Source organism: Neolamprologus multifasciatus, chromosome 17 (assembly GCF_963576455.1).
Source record: "Neolamprologus multifasciatus chromosome 17, fNeoMul1.2, whole genome shotgun sequence".
Classification (NCBI taxonomy): Eukaryota; Metazoa; Chordata; class Actinopteri; order Cichliformes; family Cichlidae; genus Neolamprologus; species Neolamprologus multifasciatus.
The window spans coordinates 35,133,050-35,151,661 of record NC_140455.1 but is presented as its reverse complement, the minus strand read 5'-3'; the positions used below and the strand labels follow the sequence as shown (position 1 = coordinate 35,151,661).

The following is an 18,612-nucleotide window of genomic DNA, read 5'->3' as shown; positions in this document are numbered from 1 at the left end:
ATCAGAAGCTAAGCTGCAGAAATAATACGAGTAATAGGCAGCGAGAAGGAGTGGGGAGATCTGATCTTTGCGGAGCAGATGTTCACAACTGGGAAAATTAGCAGGACTTTTTAGCTGTAATAAGAGTGTGGCCACCTCTCTTCAAAGCAGGACTGTGAGGGCTCAGATGAAAAGAGTCACAGCCGTCAGATGTGCGAAAGTGAGTTTTAATGTCGTTTAAAGGATATTGAGTGGTTTAGAGTGGCTGTGTGTGTGTGTTTAAGGCTGATGGCAGGTGGGAGGTGGTGGGCAGCTTGCAACAAGGCTACCTGGGGGCGCTCTCTGACTCACATCTACAGCTCAACAGTCAAATGGTCAGTTTGTGTGAGTGTGTGAGTCTACACACACAGAGGCATACACAGATGCTCTGGCAAAGTCCCCTCATCAAGTGTATGTTAATGTCTTTACCTCACGGTTCAGAAGAAGATTTATTCTGCATGAAAAACCTCCTGTCAGGTTCCTAAAAATAAACAAGCACACGCTCAAGACATATTAATTTTCCCGTCCGAGCTCAACTGTTAAAGCAAAATGCTATTCAGTGTTTTTCTTGTGAAGGAAATAAAGGAAATGAAGACGCTCAACACGAGTCCCACCTACATATTCACTCACTAATGATTATCCACATTAATTGATTGTCCTCTGCGTGTGTGTTTGTGTGCGTGCGTCTCCGTCTCTTGCCGTCTTTGCGCCTCAGCAGACTTGTTGTCGTCGCTGTCTTCGACAGCCTACCTGAACGACCACGAGGCGGTGACCAAGGCCTTCGCCGAGGCTCGGCAGATGAAGGAGCAGCTGAAGAGAGAGCAGCAGGTGCTGGATGCCAAGGTGGCAGCCGTCAGCAACCTCAGCCTCAACAACGGCCGCTCAGACAAGGTAAAGCACTTCAAATTGCATCTACGTAGCAGAACATGACGGGCGAGTGTGACAGCTGATCAAAGATTTATTTTACTTCTGCATTTTGTTAATGTTTTGGTTTTTTTGGGTCACACTAAATCAAAGTTGTGTGTTCAGTTAAGTTAAAAGTGTATGTGGATTCTTACAAATAAATACACATTTTTAAACCAGGAAAAAAATTAAAAATCTGAATTGTTGGGACTGAACACATACTGTAAATCCACCCGACTCTCCAAAGTCATCACAAGCTGTACCGTCTCATTGTCAGCGTGTAATAATTTGTCTTGCCATATGCCATCCTCGCTGCACCATGTAGGAGGTAAATCGGTGTACAATGCTCTCGCTGAAATGTGTTGAAGCTAAACAGGGCCAGATAAGGTAAAACCAGAGGCATCTCAGAGGTAATGAGTGTCTGTAAGGCGCACTGCAGGGCTGTGTGTGAGTGTGTGTGTGTGGTAGAGCAGAGCGTCAAGGAGACGGTAATGCGAAATGACGGCGCCGGCTCCTCGGCAGCGTGGCCAAATTGTGGTTATTTGTTAAACACATTGGGAGTCAGCTGGTGCACACACACGCACAAACACACACACACACGCGTGCATACATGCAGGGTAACAGCGTGCTGGAAGCATCTGCACTGCTGACATTCAACAGCTCTATCCCTCTCTTTCTTTCTTTCTCCTTTTTTCGCTTTGATGTGACACGTTTCAAAGTGTCTAACCCACACTGATCTCTGCATTGTACACAGATAGTAACACACTGCATCACACATGACTATAACCAGTGAGAACTGGAAATATGATAATTATACCAGTGAGTAAGTGAACATATTTTACAGTTTGTTCCTTACGTTCCTTCCTTCCTTTGTTCCAAAACTTACATTTTAACTACTGATTTTATCTGTTTTGATTTTATATACTGTTTTGTTTGTTTGTTTGTTTGTTTGTTTGCTTGTTTTAATCAATTTTAAATCATGCTTTTTATTTGTTTTTGTTTCTAATGTCTCTGTAAAGCACTTTGAATCACCTTGTTGTTGAATTGTGCTATACAAATAAACTTGCCTTGCCTACGTGGAGACATTTAGGTGCTTAAACACATTTTTCATGTCTCGTTAGATCAGTTCAAGTTCCTGTTATTATAAGTTTTTTATATCAGTTGTACTGAGGAATCATATAATAATTACTTATTAACAATAACAGGAGAATTGTTGAAAGAAATTCTTATTTCTGTTTTACATTTCTGTTTTTTTGACATGCAATCCTGTTACTATAAAACATTTTTAGTTTCGGCGCTGGGAATATTTTTTTGTAAGTCGTAACTCGTTTGCATCCTCACACGCTCACCTTGACTCCTGTTCCCTTTGGCTTTGTGTGAAACAGGCGAGCTCCCGCCGTTCACATGCAACAGTGTCATCCATGACACACACGCAGGATTAGTTTTGTCGCTACTTTGTGTCTTGGCTCCAGTGTCAGCCATTCAATCCACGTTTCTCATGTACTATACTGGAGCTTAATGTCAGACTAGGCTGTCATCCACTCGGTCTCCCTGTTCATCTCCATCTTTGCCTCACACACACACACACACACACACACGGCGTAAAACCATTCGAAACAGCACATTTAATCTTACGATCTAAAAGTGAGAAGCACACTTTGTGCTCTCTTATCTTTTTTTGTGGAAGGAAGTTTGAATGAGGCTTTTATTTGTGCAAAATGAGGACGATTCTTTAAATACGTCTGATTTGCATGCAGAATGGCTGGATAATTCCAACCCATTGGCAGGTTATTGAGCGTTTATAAAAACAAAATTCCAAATAAAATACTTTTTAAAAGGCTTGCAAAAACATGTTTCGCTGCACGCCTCTGGCTTTTATTCTCCCGCTTCCCTTCCTGTCTTTTTAGCAGTATTTATTCCAATCTGGGGAGGAAATTATCGCTAACAATTAAACTCTATTGGACTAAAAACAGAGAAAATGCATTTCATTATCATTCTGCCCTCCCTCCATCTAGCCAGCCAGCTCGCCAGGGTCACATGTAAATGGAGAGGGACACTTTTTGGAAGGTTGTTTTAGAAGACGACAGTGTTTTGGGTAGCGCTCCTAATCGTATAATTAAACTGTAAAACGCTCGCGCTGGTGCGCCTCTGTGTACGTGTGTGCGAGGGTGTGCACTCGTCTGCAGTCAAGTTCTAGCGCAGAGTGTGCCGGCTGCTTGCATTAAGCATGTAAATGCTCAGTAAATCAGCCTTTTATTGGTTGTAATAAATACCCAGGGGGCCGTGCGGCGTGGCCTCGCTCTCGTCTGTGCTGCACTCTCTCGTTCTCTCTCTCTCTAATGCGTCGACCCTTGGGGGCCTCTGCAAGAGAGAGGCAAGCCGCAGCACTCCACTCTCGCAGGTGGCTGCCAGGAGTTGCCACACACACACAATCCATTGTACACACAGAATATGCAGTGTACACACAAAGCGGCAAACATCCAGATAGGAGCAAATGTAATCAACATTCTTGCACATGCAAACAATACACACAGATGTGTGTTCAAGCGTGCGGGCATAACGCACTCAAACAATTTGATGCTTCCACAAACTGACACTGAAATGAACCAAAACACAAACTGCCTTTCTACTTAAATTACAACCGTCATTTGTCTGCAGCCTCTGTATTGATAGAAAAACGATAAATAAACAGATTTGTTTCAGATCAAAGGCGAGTGTGAGGAATATTCCTGAGTTTCGGCGTCTCCGCTCGCTGAAACTGTGACACATTTAAACGTTAGACAGTCGTTGCTTTTCATAGTTATGAAATCAGTCACAAGAATGACTTGTTGTGGGTGCAAAAGGAAATTGTTCGGCATCACTGCAGGTTTGTGGTTTCATTCATTCACATATTCCCTGACTCAGTCGCTGACCGACTGCAACTGTGAACTGTTTGTGTTGTTTAGGACAAAGCTGCCTTGGAGAGTCTGAGTCAACAGCTGAAGCAGCAGGCCGAGAACAAGTTCAGCCACGCCATGCTGGACTTCACCATGAGTGGAGACTCTGACGGTAGGGAAACACACACACACACACACACACACGGCATGCACAGTTTATGCATGGAGTCACTAAACTGAGAAAAAGGCTGTGAGTGTTGATGAACGATGACAAGAAGATGAAAGTCTTCCAGGCTGGTACCGTATATCTGCCAAATATTTATATTAACTGATATCAGCCTGCCTGCAAATGAGGTCATGTTTACCAATTTGCTGTTTATCTGTTTCACCACGATATTTCGCTCGCTGATTGTTCCACGATGAAGTGATGAAGATTTGAAAGACTTTTAATGATATCAATAATGTTCATAATTAAGTTAAAAATAAAAAATAACCGTTACCTCTCTATGAACTTGAGCATACAGAGTAAAACTCTGTATGATATTTATTTAGCTTAATGAGCAACAAATTTTTCTCTCCCATGCAAAAAAATTCCCAGCATTTTAGCTCGTCTAATGAACGAAACCTGTCCAGTTTTCCGTATACGTTTGACCCCCTGGTTCCCTTCCCCAGGCTCTCCCAGCGTGTCAGACTCCAGGATATTCCGAGAGTCTCGGGGTCGTAGCACCAGCGAGCCGCACATCAAAAGGCCGATGAACGCTTTCATGGTCTGGGCCAAGGACGAGAGGCGAAAGATCCTCCAGGCCTTCCCCGACATGCACAACTCCAACATCAGCAAGATCCTTGGTAAAAATCGCACACCTACACTCGCACGGTGTGAATGACAGGTGGCTTTGCTCCACCCTCACCCTCTCATAACTGGTGTGAGTTGTATTTTCCACTTTCTTAAACTCACACTCACACACATGCACTAATTGTGATTTCCTTACAAGCAGTGGCATTGTGTAAGTGCTGTTAATGAACGGTTAGGGAGAGCACAGCTTCGACAAATGATGATATAATTCATTATGCATTAAACAAGCAGCGCGAGGCCGCCTGACATTTCCCCCAGACCGCCGGGATCGGCCCTGACATTTTAAAGAGCTCCTAAGCGTTTTATAACACAGGGAAATCTGGTTTTAATAAGCCTCCTCTCTCTCCCTCTCCCTCCCTCCCGCTCTCTCGCTCTCGATTGCTAACAGATCGCAGAAAACAGAGAGAGAAAGACCGAGAGAGCGAACAGCCGAGCGCTGACAGCTTTTAACCATTAAACATACAGTAGTCAAGTGCAAATTCAGACCAGATATGAAACACACAGGGGGAAGACATGCTCAAGATTACACCCACACACACATGCAGGGCGCTGACGCTACAAGCAGAAACTGAGCTGAGAGATGACAGCAGGTTAAGTGAAGTCCTCATTAGCTGAGATGAGTACCTGTCGTCCCCGCTGCTCCCCTCATTAACCTCCTTTAGCGCTCTATGCGTTCTCTTTCCGGGTGAAACGTCCAACATTATCTCAGCGGCGCTCACAGTGCAGCGACATCGATGCCAGCTTTTCATTATCGTTCATCTCTGTGCTGTTATTTGTCGTCTTGCTCTATGATCACATTTCACAGTTTCCTCCCTTAGACAAAAGCTCTCTCTGGAAACCTCCCATCTGCCTTTTTTTTATTTTATTTTTTCCAAAGACACGCAGCCATCCCTAACAATGCATGCTCTGTGTGCGCAGGCTCACGCTGGAAAGCCATGACCAACCTGGAGAAGCAGCCGTACTACGAGGAGCAGGCTCGGCTCAGCAAGCAGCACCTGGAAAAATACCCCGATTACAAGTACAAGCCACGGCCCAAACGCACCTGCCTGGTGGACGGCAAGAAGCTGCGCATTGGCGAGTACAAGGCCATCATGAGGTCCCGCAGGCAGGAAATGAGACAGTACTTCAGTGTGGGGTGAGTGGGTCGGCTTTTTTTGTTTGTTTGTTGTTGTTTTTCCAGTAAGAAAACAGGGATTAACAATTACTTTTTTTTTGGGCATGTGTTTGACTTTGTACTTCATATTTTAAACGAGTTACTGTTTCTTTTTCTTTCTTTTCCTGTCACATCAAACGCCTAAAAAAATCAATCAATCTTTCAGTTTTTAATGAATTAGTAACAAAAAAAAAGATCGCAGCAGAAATTTGGAGAAAGCAAGTCGGCGCATAATTGCATAATTTCCTTTTGTTGTTTGCGGCCTACCTGCAGCGAGGCCCGCCCCTCACCTTAACAAATTGAATTTTGTGTCAGAACAGGCGTGACAATAAGATGCTGAGTTAGTTATAAACAGAAGCAGGAGGTGTTCTCCTTTAGTGTGATTTAAATGGCCTATTTTGAGTGTTTTTAAATACAATCCTTTAAATAATAATATCAAAAATTAAACTACAGGCTTACTTTTCTCACAAGGGGTCACAGTGAGTGTTATGAGATAATAAGCACAGTTTTGTTTGGATGTTTGTTTGTTTTTTAATATTACCTTTGATTTGATTTTTTTTGATTTTTTTTGATTTTTTTTGATTTTCCTAAAACATGAGTCAAGAGAAGCAACAGCTACAGTTTTATATGCTTTATATGGTTTTATCCACTTAGAATTGAACCTTATGGTTGCCCATAGGAAGATTTTGTTTGTCCCTTTACAGTTGTATTAATGTTATTAATTTTATATGCTTAGATCCTGTATTTGAAACTAAAGGCTGTTGAAAAAACAACAACAAAAAAACACAAAAACTCTCTCGATGAATCAAACCATTGTTCCAAAAACGGAAATAAATAGAAATAAATCAGTTTTATCTTCCTGCATGAAACATAAACCATCAGTTGAATAAACATACCTCTCTGCTAATAACAATATTATTAGCAGAGAGTACAAATTACAAATGTGGCTTTTTTCTGTTGTGCGTACACGGCGAAGCCATTTGCATTAAAGTTTGTCCATATACTTAAGTGACCACACATGCACATGGGTATCCAGATGTGTAAAGTATGGATGTAGAATCCAAACATTACAGATTGAATGCAGTTTAATTCTTTTTTCTTTTGTGAAAAAAAGAAACATTTGTTCTAAAAAACACATCAGGATAAATCACGCGTTCTGTGTGGGTCAGGCCGTGAGGTTTCATCCACATCAAGTGCAATATTGTGTTTAGAAAGTAAGAGCTGTTTCTGAGTGTTTAGCTGAGAACGCGCACTCAGGTTATAAATGTCAGAGGTTTCAGACGTGATGCTTAAAGAATCACTGTCGGTGCTCGAGAAAAGACTGAAGACGTCAAACTGTCAGTTTTCTCTCAATTCCAGTTTTAATGAGAAGCTAAGCTAACAGCGCGCAGGCTGTAGGTTTATGTTTACCACATAGATATGAAAGGGATTTAGTTTTTCCTCATATGTGTCATCATTTTCTTAATGGCTCAAAGAGAGAGGGGGGGATCTCAACATTTATGGGATTTCAAAAGTGTTGCGAGCGCTGCATTTAATGTGCTGACAGCCTTCTTCCTGTGTGCGTGCAGGCAGCAGGGTCAGCTGCCGTTGTCCTCTGCAGGCGTCGTTTACCCAGGTGCCCTATCCATGGCGGGGATGCCCTCACCCCAGATGCCCTCAGAGCACTCGAGCATGTCCAGCAGCCCCGAGCCCAACGCCAACCACCACCACCAGAACCCGAGCATGCCCGGCCTCAAGGGGGAGGAGCCGCGAATCAAGGAGGAGGAGCTCAGGCTAGACGACAGCAATGGCGACGTGTACGACGACTTTGACTACGAGGACGAAGATGGCGACTACGCCAGCGATAACGAGAACCATATCACCCAATAGGACGGCATCAGCACCGCCTGCTTTTTTTGTTTTGTTTTGTTTTGTTTTGTAAGCCAATCACCGCTGGTTAATCTCACAAAATCCCCACCAATCAGGAAGAAACCTTTCGCTTTTGCCAATCGCTTTGGAACCAGTTTCACCGCCTCCTCCCTCCCCCCGACTAACATGGACTCTTCTAATAGAGCCAGATCCACTCCCCTTCCTCTCCCCCCGGAGTCCTGATACCAGCATCTTTTGATCAATCAACCGAAGCACAGGACCTGTCACTCACACTGACTGTTACACACTGACTGGAGGAAGAGACGACCACGGCAGTTCTGAAGCTCGCTGAGGAATACCCACATAGCACTGCAGGTGTTAGAGTGTAACGCCATGAGTGAAGAGAAAGCAACATGGCTCTCAGAAAGCAACCTTTCAGTCCCGTTTGTTGAAGAAAAACTGAAAAACAGAGGACCTGTCAAAGGCTAACGTGACACTTTAAGATGGCGGACCTGTTTATTATCAAGAGACGTTTTTAAAAATAAAACAGCTTTTTTTGTTCTTTGGTTCTATAATATTCTCACTCAGGTACACGGTGCCAATAAGTGGCTTGTGAATGTGATTTGTTGTTTTTGTGCTACAAGTTTGAATAATAATAGAAAAAAGAGACTTTTCTTTTTTCCCCTTTTGTTGTAAAGCACCTGAAAGACATGAGACATTTATTTTTAACAAAAAGATATCTTTTCTTCAACCTCGCAGTGTGCTGTCAGCAATCCCCCCCCCCCAATTTTTCTCCCCCTTTGTGTTTTTTTGTGACCGCCCGCTTACCCCGCCTCCCCTCCTTGCATCGCATGGAATCAAATGGGACGGTCCAGCCGGGACTGACCAGCACAAAGTGGACTGTCCCACTTTGAGTGGATTCTCGGTGTGTGGGGAGGGGCGGGTCGCAGCAAAGGGAAGTCTCTCTGGCGTCACGGAGCAGAAACAAAAGCACTGTGTTGCGAGACAATCCACCGGTTTCCTTCTCGCTCCATCCCTCTATCTCGATCTCGTCCAGGGCAAAAACCCCACATCAGTGCGACTTCGATCGAAACATCCCAACAGTGCGAGTGTGTGTCAGTGTGTGTGCTCCACCATTGGACGTTTGCACACGCGCTCGCAAAGAGAAAGCTAATAATACTGCAGAAAGACAGGCAACTAATGCTGCTGCTGTTATTTCCTGTAACACACACACACACACACTGTGTTCTGTCCAGTGTTTTCCTAACCCCCCACCCTCCAATCAACGTTGTCCTGCTGTATTGCAGTGGGCGGAGCTGAGGTGAAGTCAGCCAGTCAGTGTTTCTGTTTGTATTTGAATACTGTATTTTATTATTATTTTTCTTCAAACTGCCTCTAGTCTAATAATATTATTAACAATAATTATAAGGATGGTCAACGTTTCCTAAGTTTAGTAAGTTATGTACAGTATAATTTATTTTTCTCCTCTTTATTGGGTTTTTATGACCATATGAAACAGTCAATGAAGCATTATTCTATTTAGCTGGTAGGTATTTAGATCTAAACAAAAAGTTGTCATTTTACCTTGCTTTGTTTTGCAATTTTATTTTATGTTATTTTATTTTCGATCCCCCTCCTATTAATCCTCTGCGGGCGGGTGAGCTGGACTGACAGACATGGACGCCAGCCTTCGTCCGAACTGAAGACGTAACCCTTTTTATCATGTCCGAACCCATTTCTAAGAAGCACTCAGACTCTGTGCAGTCAGAGAAGAAGAACATGATTTTATATTGTTATTATAATTTTATTTGTAATGATTATCATAATGTATAATGTGAATTTCCTCTTCTTCTTCTTTTTTTTTTTTTTTAAATTTTTACATGTTTTTGGTTTGTCACTTTTTCTGTGAACAGAGACCCGTCCCCGTTTACTAGTTTGGCTGCCTCACGGCGACACAGTGGAACATCTTTGGCATGGATCCACACACAGACACACACAGACACACACACACACACACACACGTGCGCACTGGGGGATGCACCGATGAAATTCTGGGCCAATACCAACACTGATGTTTATAATGTAGCTGACAGCCAACACCTATATTTTTTCAGTGTCTTTCTTTTGTACAAAAATATACTGACCTGTTTGAAAGTCTTTCAGATCTTCATCACACATTTTTTGAACATTCAGAATAAAGGATGCCAGGATTGAATATCGGCCAATAACGATATTAGGCCGATATATCGGCCATTTTTTAAAATATATATATACATTTTTTTTGGTGGGGGGTATTTATACACCCTTTTTTTTTTTTTTTACCAGTGAAGCAATGAAATTGTTTTAAAGAGATACCACCTGACCAGTTTTAGAGTCTTTTATTGGATATTTTAAAGAATTAATCCAAATAAAACCTATTTGCCAATATCTGTCAACGAGGGTCAATATTAGCTGATATCAGTACATCCCAAACGTGCAGATACAACACATACAGGCACATTTCAAATGAAGAGATTATCATGACAACCAAACAAATCCTATGCTGTCCTTTTTGTTTCTTGAAAAAAATCCTGTATATAGACTTTTTTTTTGCTTTGTTGTTGTTGTTTTTGTTTTTTGTGGTAGCCGTGACTTTTTTTTTAATCATGAGAAAGCAGTGTTTACTGCGATCCACCAAGGCTGTTCCACTGTGTGCGCGTGTGGGTCTGCAGTATCTTCATCAGGAGCCCTTTGCTTTGTTTGAGCTCCACACGATGCTACAGGAGCCATGACTGCTCTTCAGGTGTGCTGTTTCCATGTCACATTCTCGCTTATAGGTGTTTCCTACATGCCACATAACAAGCTTCTGGGTCTTAATTTCGCTGTATAGTCACCCCTGTTATCACACCTTTGTTGAACCCCATGCTGGAAAGAGGGGACTAAATGAATAAGTCCATGTTTTTAAACAGTATCAGGAGGGTGGGTGTTTGGGTGGGGCATTAAGAGATCAGTCATCCCTGCTGGCAAGGTCCGTCCCCATATCAAGACAATGAAAATGATGATGATGATGATATTATTTAAGACAATCAAAGTCATGAGTGGAGCTCAAAACAAAGTGAGAATTATTACTAGTAAACAAAAAAAAAATATCTTACCATCTCAACTTGAAAATTCAAGAAAGATAATTATGTAAATATAACATAGAGTTATAGATTTATATTTTGTTCATAACACAGTGTAATATAAGTTGTATATTTCTTTTTTTTTTCTTCCTCTCCCTACTGTCTCTTTTATTGATGTTATCCATGCCACAGAAAAAGCAAGAGTCACAGCGCTCGCACAAAAAAAGAAGAAAAATATCAAAGAAATAAAGAAAAACAGGGGAAAAAAAGCCGTGGGCTGCCACCACCATCTGTTCTAAGTTCACTTTTTTTCAGTATTACTGCCAGACAAGGCTCTAATAAAGACAGCAATGTGTTCAGTAAAAAAACTTGTCCTGGTCCTGGTCACTTCTTTTCCTCCACACATCCACACGGCTTTACAGCTCCCAACACCAACATACAAATGTACACTGCCACTTTCCCCCCTCTGTTTTTAAGGTATAGTGCAGTGAACACACCCCAGCATAAACTCACGAGCAGACAGACAACTTTTTAAAGTAGTAGTGCTGGGAGTGTCGACGTTTCTTCAGTCCTCTTTCTAAAGTGGCTTAATGTGAGCCCATGTGTCGCCAAACGATTCAATCATCTCCATAACAACGTGTTAATTATGCCAAGTCCACCTTCTTGCCCCTCCAATCAGAGGGCCAGCTGGGAGGCGTGGAGAAGAATCATGGCCCACTAGCAACCTGATAACCTAATTAAGCACAACAAGGGAACACGGGGAGACGTGCTGGAGGGGGGGTGTAAGTGATGAAATGTGTGTGTGTGTGCTAATCATAAAAAGAAGAGTAGCCTATATTCGCAGTGTCCATATAAGCCTCCCCGGCCTGTCAGAGTGCTGGCTGTGCTGCTGTCACCAGTTTTAAAAGTGAAATCTTTAATTGATGCTCGCTTAAGAAGGTTTGGGATGTTCGTGCCTCCACTTCTGAAGGGTTAAAAAACACAAAACCCCACTCAGGGCGCCCATTAAAGCACTGTCCCCCCCATCTGTGTCCATATGTTAAACCCCCTCCACACGGCTCGACGCGCTGTGCGTGAAAACAGTTAAATGCACTCCAAGGAGATGATTTTACGTGCTTTGGTAATTACCATAACTACACACACACAGAGACCCTTTTGATGCAATAAAGAGGCAGGATGGGGGAAGAGCCACAACTCCTACATTAAGAGGACGACTTCTTTTTTTTCCTTCTGGGCTTTGTGAATTTTTCAGAGGCGGCCTGGAGGTAAAATCTGAGAAAAGGTTTATGTGTGAATAGTTGAGGAGCAGAGAGGGGATTCAGATCCCCCCCCCCCCTTTTTTTTTTCTTTATTGTCAGCAGTACGTGAGATGCTGGAGGAAGCAAACAGTGGCTATACTCAGATTAAATCACACACACACACCCTAAGGTGTACTGTAGGAGTTTGCTCAGCTTAAACCACATTTATATCTAGCGGGTATTTCCATCACAATAGCTCAGACCAAAGAGGGGAAACTATTACAATGAGCACATATTTACATTTGAATGCCTGCTTATTTTTCTGATTTAATTTGCTCAAAGTTTTTGCGCAGGCCCAGTAGCCCGCTTGAAAAAATAAAACAACAACAAAAATTGCGTGAACGCGCACCTGGCGTGACTGTGAGCGCGGCCCTCTGCCTGCACTGCCTCGGCTCAAATATACAGCTTTTTTTTTTTCTTCGAACCGTGGGTGTTTGGAAATTGAGTGAAAACGATGTCACATTAATGATTTAAAGTCGGTAATAGGATGTGCTGTGACGCTGAGCCCCCAGCTAAGCTGAGTTTAAGGCTCCGGCGTTAATGTATTCATGAGGAGGAGGATTATACAGAGACAAGAGCAGCTAGAGAGCTGAGTGCAGCACAGCAGCCAGGGCCAACAGGCCTTCTAGATATTATATATAACTCCATTTATACTGCACGATGCAGGAGGTAGGACACACACACATAAAGGGAAAGGCGGGAATTGCTTTTGAAATCATGCAGCGTGAGCCTGGAATTGAATTTGATTGTATTAATGTTTTATTACTTATTAGTTTTTATCGATAAAGCTGGGGAGTATAGCAGCACACTGCTAAATTGCTAATAATTATCGCCGTGGTTGTTATACATTGAATCTAAAATGAACCTGTTTAAATATAGTTTATTATTTTATTTTAAAAAATGAGAAAAGAAGGGTAAAAATCCTTTATTTTGAAAATGCACCGTTATCTCATTGATTCTAGAGGCGAACACAATTTTTAAAAATGCAATTATATATTAATTCTAGACTACAACGCAGATCATTACACGATTGCGGGTCTAGTTGTCTGTTTTTTTCCTCCTTCTTCTTTCATCTTTGATCCTGGCAGAGCAGCTAATCCTCAGTCTAACATACTAATGTCTACACAAACTGCAGCATCATTTACCCCCCCAAAAATGAAAGCATCATAAAAATGATTTCAGCAAGTACTTAAGCTGCCATTTTCCCCCAAATATTTCATCAGTCATGTCTGATTTTGTAAAAGAAAAAAGGGAAAAAATAAGAGAGAGGGGGGGGAGAAAAGTGAAATAAGAGAAGAGGCTGTGCGCCTGGCCGTTAATATCAGGTGGCTGATGCATTAAGAGTCCATAAAATAATCCCTTATCAGAAAGCGTTTGCACTCAAACCATAAAAACGAAGTCACGTGGTGCAGAGATGTAAAATAAAATATAGACGTGCAGGCATATGGTATGTTCAATATATTTTTAAAAGAAAAAAAATCATTTTGGCAGATGGCCACCCAGTCACTTTATTCTCCGTGATTTAAGTGTGAGGAGCTTTGCACGCGGATTAATGTGTGACATTTCACATGTAGAACATATCGCATCATCACATGACAGCCCCGCTCGGTCCTTGTGTCTTTGCATGCAAACATGACAAATTACGTTCAATCACTTGTGTCTGGCATCTGTTTTTTCTTGGGGAAGGAAGGGAGGGGGTGAGTCAACGCGAGACGAGCCTTGAGACAAACGGGGTGAGATGGCGGTGGGGGTGTTGATTGGAAAACATGGCCAGTGACCAAGCGGACATTAGCGGTAAATGGCCGGCGTGACCTGAGCGCAACTTCATCTGCTTCCCTCAGTCGGGGTCCTCCAACGAGCGGAGTAATCGGCGTGACACGAGGCAAACGAAAACAAAGCGTCGCCGGTGTTTGAGCGACGGGCCTAATGTGACAGATCTGAGAGCGGCGGCGTGTGAGAGACAGGCGTGGCACGCGGGGGAACAGCGAGGCCCAGGGGGCTGATCCCCAGTCGAGGCCGGGAAAACTGGCTTGCCGCCCCTGACACGTCGCCCTTCCGCTTCAGCCGCAGCTCTCACATGAAACGCTCGCCGGCTCAATCCGCCGGCAGCTGGCCTACTTTCAGCCCTGCATCCCCGTCGGTGCGTCTCCATCGACATTTGTTTATTTCCATTCATGCATCTGTGCAGAGCGTTCGTCTGCGTGTCTTCTCAGTGATTTGTGCTTCTTTCATTCATAAGACTTCGAATGGGCACCGTTATACCCTCCTCTTTAGCCTCTACCCTTCACCTTTGACCTCGTGTGTCCCTGTCGTCCTCCTGCAAATATTTAAGTCTTCATTTATATTTCATACGCAGGAAACGACCTTCACCAAGTTTTTCTTGTTTGTTATCTTTTACTCTAAAAAGGTAAAAAACATGGACGTTTATGTAACAGGTTGATCGAACCATAATGGTGACATAACAAATTAGACAAGTAGAAATGACTGAACTCATCGCCATCAGATGCTAACGTGTAGGTGGGCCAATCACACGAGAGCAGCAGAACTTTTCACAGTAAACTTGAAAACAGGATGATTTTTCACCGCGCGGCAGCAGAATCAAAGCGAGATAAAGAAGCCCGTGGGTGCTTTAACGTCAGTCCGTGAAATATGTATATTTTTTTGTGGCATGAAAAAAAAAAAAACCCTGTAAAACTGTTATTTTCTCTTCCCATCAACACCCTAATGCACACATGCAAATATTATGCTAATGGTATGTTAATTGGTGGAGTAGCTGCAAAGCAGCCCTGCTGTTCAAATGACTGGTGAGAAAATAGGTGGGGTCAGTCGCAAGCTGTAAAAGCAGCTCCAACACAAATAAACAAAACCCTCGGGGATTAACAGAACAAGGGCCAGTGATAAACGGATGAGAAGAGAGACAGGGAATACAACAGGCTGTAAGTGAGGGGGACAGGGGAATCAGCTCGGGGATATGGAAATACGAAGGAGAAGCCGAGGGACGAGGGTAAAGAGGAATAAGAGGAGGACGAGGGGTAAAGAGGGGTTTACCGAGCAGACACGGGGATTAAAAGGAAGACACGGTGAGGGGAGAAAGAAAGAGGACGAAGGTAAAACAAATAAGTAAAAAAGGCTGAGACATTAAAAGGCGAGGGGATGTAACGGAGGCTGGAAGTAAAAGGATCCAGCAAAAAAAAAAAAAAAAGTGCTGTGAAAGGAGAAATGAACGGGAGGAGATGGAAGAGCTTGTCAGTCAGAAGGGGGAAAAGTCACCTGAGAAAGATTTAAAGTAAAAGGAACAAAGAACAATTAAAGAGAGAAAAATGTGCTCGGATGGAAACGTCGCAGGACGACCATGAGGGAGTTTATTTTAGCTGCAGCGTCACAACAGTCGAGCTTCAAAAGTCATTTATCTTTCATGACTTCATGTATGTATAAATCACTTTGTGTATTTAAGTACGTTGTGTGAAATGTACTGGTTGCTTTGCAGCTTTGGGTTTCCCAAAGACAAACATGTAATAAAAGAGTCATTATTAGGTTATTAGGTACACTTAAACTTAATAATATTCACATTCAGGGGGAAAGGAAGAGTGCACGTCAGGCTGGATGAAACTTTTTTCTTCTTTTTCTCCCCCAAGCATCCTCGACACAGTGCTGGATGCAAGGCGATCACTCCTTCTCACTCTCAAGGTAGCGCCGACTCAGGCTGTAACTATGTTTCATCAGGCAGTCGTGCTCAGAGGTCACACAGAGGTCACGCGGGCCTTTCTTCGCTGCCTGACGTCAGATGCTGGCATCACGTTTTCACGACTGAACCGGTTGCTCTGCATCAAAGACGCCCTCTTTTCTTTCTCACATGCTGAAACGAGGGCGAGCGTGTGGGAGTGCAGCGTGCGGCATGTGTCCAGAAGGTGACACTGCACCCACAGGTATGATTAATTAAGTGCGACGCTCTTAACCCGCAGTAAACCGTGGTAAAACGGCTCATCGTTTAACTTATGGCTTCATTATGTAAATGCACTGCTCTCATATAGCGCTTGGCTGCGTTATCAGCAAAGCAGTGAGGCAGCAACGCTTTACACTCTCCTCTGCTTCACACGCACAGTCACACGCTGGAGCTGGAAGAGCCGCCGCGCAGCTTCGCTGTTTTGCTCAGACCCGACTCTCCTTATGTTCGTAGCTTAAAGTAAAAATAATCGTTTATAGAAAGCGCCAGACTCGATGAGAGATCGCGTCCTTTGTCTGTCAGCGTGTTTGCAGTGCTGAGTGTTTCATTGGTTGTGTTTATGACAAATGATTGTGATGACTGATTCCCAGTTTCTCTCCTCACCGTCCCAATCTCAGGCTTTTACTGGGAAGCTTGGGTGGCAACATTTGGGACTGAAACATGAAGCGACAGTGCAGTTCCACTAATGGCCACTGGAGGCTGGCTCCAAAAGTTTATTGAGCCGTCTTTGACAAATAGAAAGCAGCTGAACTTCTGTTTAACTCGCTTGTTTTAATTGTTTTGAAGCTCACAGTTAGGCAGTGTTAGCAGGCGTGGCTTGTTTGGCCGACAGGCGTGTTCAGCTTCACCTGAGCCAGTGCTGCTGGTTTCTTTTGGAGACATGAGATGTATGCTTCAGCTTTAGTGAGTCAAATTCAGATATTTTATTTGTATGCTACTTAGCATGACTTGTCTGTGTGTTTCCAGGATGTTTTCAGACCGTGATTGTAGAGCGGGAGCAAGAACAAGCAGGACAATCGATCTGAAATAAATACAGTGTAGAAATGTTTGTGATGCTTTAATGTTTGTGCTGTTGCATAGAAGGATTATGACTTTTATTTAAGTAAAATTTCTAAATACTTTTACTATATTTAAATAAATGAGGATTAATAAACAGTGTGGAGAACAATATATGCATATATGTACAAGTACATTAAACATATACTTCACCAATATATGTACTAAGTTACATCCCACCATTGGTCCGTGCTCTCATAATAATTAACCCTTTAAGACCTACCATAGAACCAAGTCCGCCAGAGCTTATATTATATTTTTACATACTGTGGAGCCATTTTAGGGAGCATTTCAAGTTGCTATACATCAATACAACCGCTATAGCCCAAATTTTAATAATATGTCTTCATTAAGTGCATAGTAATTGCATAAATTGCAAAAAAAAAAGTGCAATAAACTATAAAAAAATTGAAAATCGTTTTTGCTTTTTTAACATATATTTCTAGTTAGAGAAATTTAAGAGGCTTATCCCTCAAAACTGTAAATACAAAAAAGTTACACAAAATAGTTTCCCACCACAGGAAATTTATTTTGAGGGTCTTCATAGTTTTATTTTTGAAATACACCAATTTTTATACACTGCAGGAAAAACGAAAATAAATATTATGATGCAAATTTGCAAAAAAGCAGCATCTGCATCAAAATAAACTATTTCCAGCAGTGCAATATGAGTCCTAAGCATCCCAGAAACGACACAGAAAGTCATAAAGTCAAAGATAACTTTTAAAAACACCAGTATAGGCTCATGAGGCCCTGATGGTAGAAAAAAAACTACATTTCCGCGAAAATGACGTCACTTCCGGTTTCGGGCAGGTAATGGCGGACATGCAAAAGTTCGCGCTGACGTCTAATCCAACGTAGGAAGTGTTATGAACAGCTGATCGGATCGGCAAAGCGTGTTTCTGGAATATTGTGTTTTTGTTGCTGCAAGCGCTTTTTATGCAGTTTTTGCAAAGCTTTATGTGGAAGGAAACTGTGACCGAGGACAAGCTGATGGCATAAGATGTAAGTACAACTCCTCCGGTTTCATATGCAAAAAAAAATATTGCGCTAGCTTACGTGGTTGCAGAGCTACCGGGATTTAAAAATAGTTACGCAAAACAGTTACGCCGGTTTTAAAGGGTTAACAGTGTTCTGTCCCAGTGGTTGTGGTGGTGGTGGAGCACTCCTCCCTCTATGATCACTTCCAGCTTGATGGTGGCAACAACCGAATGCTGAAGTTAAGGCCTCAGAACAATAGTCCACTGACCAGTGTGTGATGTCATGGTGGATGTGTGCATCTTCTATATACAGTCTGATATTAATATAATGCGAGCAGTTTTGATCCTAAAGCAACCAAATTTAGATTCAACCAAAAAGTTTGTGAAAAGGTTTTATTGTCAAATGTTAGTAAAGTGCAATAATACTCTATTATATAGCATGTAAAGAAAAAAATAAAAAATAAGGATGATTAAAAAACACTTAGAGCAATCATGAAGGCTTCTTCCTGCCAGGAAACGTACTCTCCATACACCATGTTGCAATGTATAATTGTTTGGAGAATTGAGAGTTATAAAAACATTGCCGTGCGCACCCTAAATAAATAAGGCACCCTATCGTTTTCTTAGGAGTCTGTCAGGGGCTTTATAACACCAGGCCTCGAGTGCCTCTGGTCTTTTCCTGTGTTTGGTGTAATGTGTAAGAGCTCAGCGGGCCCTGGCAGGAACAACACTATTTGGAAACTGTCAGTGTCCGCTCTGTGCCAACCAGCCACAAGATACACCCCCCACCCCCCTCTTTTAC

At 42.6% G+C, this 18,612-nt stretch overlaps 1 protein-coding gene across 6 annotated transcripts in view; it reads left to right on the top strand.

Annotated features, from left to right (window-relative positions):
• sox5 (SRY-box transcription factor 5) overlaps positions 1-12,971 on the top strand; it is a 95,279-nt gene extending 82,308 nt beyond the window's left edge. For 3 of the 6 annotated variants that reach the window (XM_085137983.1, XM_085137979.1, XM_085137982.1), the window contains 5 exons: positions 737-909; positions 3,867-3,969; positions 4,470-4,643; positions 5,569-5,785; positions 7,372-12,971. In XM_085137983.1, coding sequence (XP_084994109.1) covers positions 737-909; positions 3,867-3,969; positions 4,470-4,643; positions 5,569-5,785; positions 7,372-7,672 — 968 coding nt within the window. In that variant the 3' untranslated portion in view covers positions 7,673-12,971. Of the gene's footprint in view, positions 1-733; positions 910-3,866; positions 3,970-4,469; positions 4,644-5,568; positions 5,786-7,371 lie in introns of all 6 variants that reach the window. The other 3 variants (XM_085137980.1, XM_085137978.1, XM_085137984.1) reach the window with 2 other exon arrangements.
• The last annotated feature ends 5,641 nt before the right edge of the window (positions 12,972-18,612 follow it).